Genomic DNA, 5,218 nt, shown 5'->3' on the forward strand with positions numbered 1-5,218 from the left:
CCTTCCTTCCTTCCTTCCTTCCTTCCTTCCTTCCTTCCTTCCTTCCTTCCTTCCTTCCTATTTCTCTAGCTCCAAATTGGTGACAACAAAAGGTACCCTGTGTATGACAGCAACTCACAGTCTAGTCAGGCCACACTCACAAATCATTACAGAGTAAGGCCTTAAGGAAACCAACCCTAGCCAAACCCAGCTCACAGAAAAGTACTCACAACCCAGATGTTCCTCAACAAGACAGGACCCAGGTTCTATGAGGGCACCTGCAGAATGAAGAACTGGAGTCACGAGACATCTCAGCCAGTACCTGTGCTTACTGCCAAGCCTGGTTGTGTTCAGTCCCTGGGGCCCACATGGTAGAAGGAAAACACTGACTCCTGCAAGTTGTCCTCTGACAGAGAGAGAGAGGGAGAGAAAGAGAGAGAGAGAGAGAGAGAGAGAGAGAGAGAGACAGAGAGACAGAGAGACAGAGAGACAGAGAGACAGAGAGAGACAGAGACAGAGAGAGACAGAGAGAGACAGAGACAGAGAGAGACAGAGAGACAGAGAGACAGAGAATACTTTCATATAGAGAGAGGCAGCAATCAGTTGGAATTAATAACCATTCTCCTCCAACCACAACAACATCTCTAGTTACCATTTCACTCCAAAGGAGCTTCATTTACCCTGCCCCTCTCCAGACCCTGCCATTCTGCCGCTAGCTCCACCGCCTTGCAAACGTGGACATATAGCTTGCGTGCCATCAGCTTCCCTCATTTGCAGCTCACCAACTAGGTGAGCTGGGACCAACTTGCCAAGCTTTGCAAAGTGCCACCGAGACCAGCTGTATCCCCAGCTCAGGCCTTGGTTCCTCAGAACTATGAAGCGAGAGGGAACAGTTAAACAACTCCTTGCCTTCCGTCCTCAGAAGCCGAAGCGCTCAGCTGGCGCTGTCCTTGGCGCATCGGACACACCCAGCCCATAGTCACTTCCTCCCTCACATGTGGAGGGCTTTCTAGACTCCTTAACCCGGAGCCCAGACTCGGACCTTTCACCCAGGAGGCTTGGCTTCAAACCCCAGCCCTCTGGTCTGAGGCCAGAGAGTATTGGAGAAGGATCTAGGACATTAGGAACACAAGCCCTGCAGCTCAAAAAGCTTGCAAAAATCAGACAAGCAAACAGATATCTGACTCACAGAAGAATGATCACATAGGTGGTGTATGTGAGCAGATGAGCTGAAGCCCACCCAGAGTCAGGATTGAAGTAAAATCAGTTGTCTTCCTCTCTCTTCCATGAAGGCACCCGGGACTGACAGAAACTGGGCCAGTACAGTGCACGATGGGGTGGGAGGGTAAAGGAAGGCATCTGGCAGTCGACTATAACCCAAATAGGACGTCTGTGGTTTAGTAGTCCCCATTTTCAGCTTCTACCTCGGGAAGGCACCTGCATATAGAAGCATGCAGGAATGTTCTCTGAGGGGCTGTTTATAAAAGTAACACCCAGGAACCAGCCAAGATTCCCCCTGGTGGCTAAACTCTGGGGCATCCATAGGACTTCGTGTGTTTCTGCTGGGGAAAGGTGTGCTGGCCTGACTAAAGGCGGTGAGGCGGGGATGCATTCGCAGGAATGGATACAGTACAGTCAGCTGTACTGAAAGGAGGAAACCAAGCGGCCAAGGATATCGCTCTGTTGGTAGGGTTCTTGCCTAGCATGCATGAAGCCCTGGGTTCAACCCCTAACCCTGCATAAACGGCCATAGTGGCCCACAAGTGTAAGCCCAGCACTTAAGAGGCGGAGCCAGGAAAATCAGAAGTCCAAGATCATCTCTGGCCACAGTGAATTAGAGACCAGCCTGGGAGACAGGAAACCTTATCTTTAAAAAAAAAAAACCAGACAGAAATTGGAGAAATGACTTTTCAGATTAAGGCGCTTGCTATGAGAGCACATGGCCCTGAGTTCAAATCCTGAGTGCCCACAATAAAAAGCAGAGCACAGCAACACGCACCCATAACCCTGACTTCTGGGGGTGGGGCAGAGACAGGAGAACCTTGGGGTTTGCTGGTCGCCACTCTAGTGCCAGGTTTAGCGAGAGACACTGTCTCAATAGGATGAGGTAGAAAGTGACCGGGCAGGACACCTGTCATGCTCTGCTGGTCACCATACCCACACATGTGGGCACACACCACGTGCACACCCATACACATATGGAAACACTGAACACTGGGGGTTTTAGATGCAGAGTAGAAGGATGCCAAATTATCAGTGTTGGTCTGTGAGCATTCTAGCCCCCTGTAAAATACAATGAAAATATAGCTGTCTGTTATTTTTGTGAAATTCAAATAAAAGTTTTTTTTTTTTAATGAATAGTAAAATCGTATTACTAGGCACGGTGTGTGTCTACTCCCTTTGCAACAGCTCCCAAGTCTTATTAGCATTTTAAAAACTACAGATGCAACATGGCATGCTCTACATAAAATTACCCCAGTGATATTTAAAGTGAATTTTAAACTGAACGAGTAGCCAGTCTGCTTAAAATGCAACCGGGTGGGGCTGCCTCCTGGGACGGGAGTCACACAGTTCTCCATGAGTTTCAGGCCAGCCAGGGCTACAAAATGAAGACTGAATAGTGAAACTGGGTGTCAAGAAACGAACAAGCCGGCCTGTGACACTCTCTGGAAGGAGAGGCTGTTCCTTGCTGTGTCTGAGTCGGTGTCACATGTGTGTGTCATGTGTGTCTTTTTCAGGCCTGACATGCAGCATCATTACTGTCGGCCTGCTGGTGGCCTGCATCCTGGTTCTGCTGGTATCCCTTGGATTGGCCATCCACTTTTACTGTGAGTCGGTGCCTACGGGATATTGAGGGGCCCCCATTTTGCTACCTGAAGTGTGTGTGTGCTAGGAGTACTTTGTTCACTAAGGTAGCAGAATAAACAGTAAACTTACCGTCAACAAACCTTATGACTTGCTTTTGGTTGCTCTTTGTGTTTTTGAGAGACTTGGGGAGTTCAGGGACTTGAACTCAGGGCATGTTGGGTGCTCTCTACCACTGAGACACACAGCCCCATCACTGACCCAGGAAGCCAAAGAGAGATTCCGCCTGTGTCAGCAGTCAGATGGACGCTGGGTTTGAGTCCACTGTAGTCCACTGTTCTGCCTTCGAATGACTTTGATCTTGGTCTCAGTGGATCTCAGCTGCCTCACCCAGGAGTAGAATATTGCCTACATACCAGAAATGCATTAAAAGCACATTGGGACCCATGTGCTAGGTACATAGGGGCTCATGGCCAGTAGCCATGAAAGCCGGGTGCCCCAAAGAGCTCACCCTTCCTTCCCCAGTGACACTGCAGGGAGATTCACATGGCTGGCTGCCTTTAGCTCCTCTGTCACCCAGGCTCTGCAGTCACTGGCCTAGAGGAGAGGCCAGACTACCCCTGGTCCTGGTCACCTCTGCCACCTCGAACACATCACCCTCTCTCCCTGGGCATCTGTAAAGGGAAGCCGGAAACATCAGGGACACCATCCAGATCAGTGGCTTTTACATTTTCCAGGTCTCGGATTCCTTTGATTTAACAGCTGGGGCCCCACCGCAAAGAACAGCAGTTGAGAGCATAAATGCTTTGGTACACTGTTATCCGCTGCATATAAGAACCCCAGTGGTGGAGCTGAGCCTGGTGCACATGCCTGTAATCCCAGGACTTGGGGGGTGGGGGGTAAAGGCAGAAGGATCAGGAGTTCAAGGTCAGCCTTGGCTACATAGTGAATTTGAGGTTTGAGGCCAGCCTGGGCCACCTAAGACTCTGTTTCCAAAATATATAAACATGTTCTGAGGAAGCAAACCCAGCATGCTTCTCTCTCCTCCCTGCATCCCGGAAGAAATGTACCTGCATTGCTTTGGATGCCCTTTAAGTTCTGCTGCTGCCTGATGCAAAAAAAAAAAAAAAAAAAAAAAAGCAATGACCTTTGTTTTGTGCTATTGAAATTTGAACCAGGCCTGGTGTCCCACCACTGTGCTAGGCTCCCAGTCTGCAGGAAAGCTTATTTAAGGTACAAACTGAATTAGAGGAAATGCATTAAAAATCTGGCACAGGCTACATGGCTTTCAGGCAAGTTATTTGACAACTCACAAGCTCCGTGTCTCAGTTTCCACTCATGTGAGATGGGTATAGTGGAGTAGCATTCATGAAGGCTATTAAAATCATGGGATGGATGACAGTAATTTTTAAACACTTGAAACCTATATAAGCAAGCAACAAAAGTGTGAAATGTGAGGAATCCGGGGACCACCCTAGCACACCAGAAGAAGCCTCGGGTGTTGGTTAACCACGCTGCTGTCCTCCCGGGCTCTGAGGTTTGATGCCAGTGATCCACCAACCAGCGCTGACTTGTTTGTCTCTGCTCTGCTCTTCCAGGTGTGCGGAGGAGAGCCCGAATTCGCTTCATGAAACAGTAAGTGCTGTTCTCCAAAAAGTCACGAACTCGGGGGCGTAGATGACTTGTCAGAGTATTTGCCTAGCGATCCCCTGCATCACATAAACCAAGATCATGGCTTGCTCCAAGCATGCCCTTAAACCCAAACCTTAGGAGAAAGAAGCAGGCGATTTCTGTGAGTTTAAGGCTAGCCTGGTCTACAGAGTGAGTTCCAGGACAACCAGGGCTACACAGAGAGAGACCCTGGCTGAAGAAAAAGGAACTTCCCAGTCATCCTTGGTCGCACTAAAAGGCCAGGCTCACTACAGTTCCTATCTCTCCAATAACTAACTAGCTATGTAAGTTTGAAAGTACATGAAAAGAGATCTCTCTGTATCTGTCGGCCCTTAGCAAAGGGCTTGTGCAAGACAGAGGCTGTGGTTCCCGGGCTTCAGGTCTAAGATCTCATCCTCAGGCTCAGATCACGGTCCTGGATTTGGTTCAGTGCTGCTGTTTCAAGACTGGGTCTCTTATAGTCCACTCTGGTCTCAAACTCACTCTTTGCCAAGGCTAACCTTTAACTACCAATCCTCCTAGCTCTGCCTCCTGAGTGCTGGGACTATATGCATGTCCCACCATGCCTGGTAGATGAGTGCTGAGATCAAATGCAAGGCTTGGTGCACACAGGGAAGAGCTCTGCCAACTGAGCCCCAGACCCAGAGCCAGGCCCAGTATTTGGAGGGTTTTTTTTCCTTCAGCATAGATGTTTCTCATCTGCCTGATCCTAACAGATCAATTTGATCCTGAGAATACACAGCCTACACACACACACACACAC

General features: G+C 49.2%; 1 protein-coding gene across 1 annotated transcript in view; it reads left to right on the forward strand.

Annotated features, from left to right (window-relative positions):
• Positions 1-5,218, forward strand: part of Cd8b (CD8b molecule) — a 14,719-nt gene that overhangs the window by 7,020 nt on the left and 2,481 nt on the right. Inside the window, exons 3-4 of the mRNA XM_021191224.2 lie at positions 2,718-2,807; positions 4,383-4,419. Of these exons, the coding sequence (XP_021046883.2) occupies positions 2,718-2,807; positions 4,383-4,419 (127 nt within the window). The remainder of the gene's footprint in view (positions 1-2,717; positions 2,808-4,382; positions 4,420-5,218) is intronic.

The sequence above is a fragment of the Mus pahari genome, chromosome 2, assembly GCF_900095145.1.
Source record: "Mus pahari chromosome 2, PAHARI_EIJ_v1.1, whole genome shotgun sequence".
Classification (NCBI taxonomy): Eukaryota; Metazoa; Chordata; class Mammalia; order Rodentia; family Muridae; genus Mus; species Mus pahari.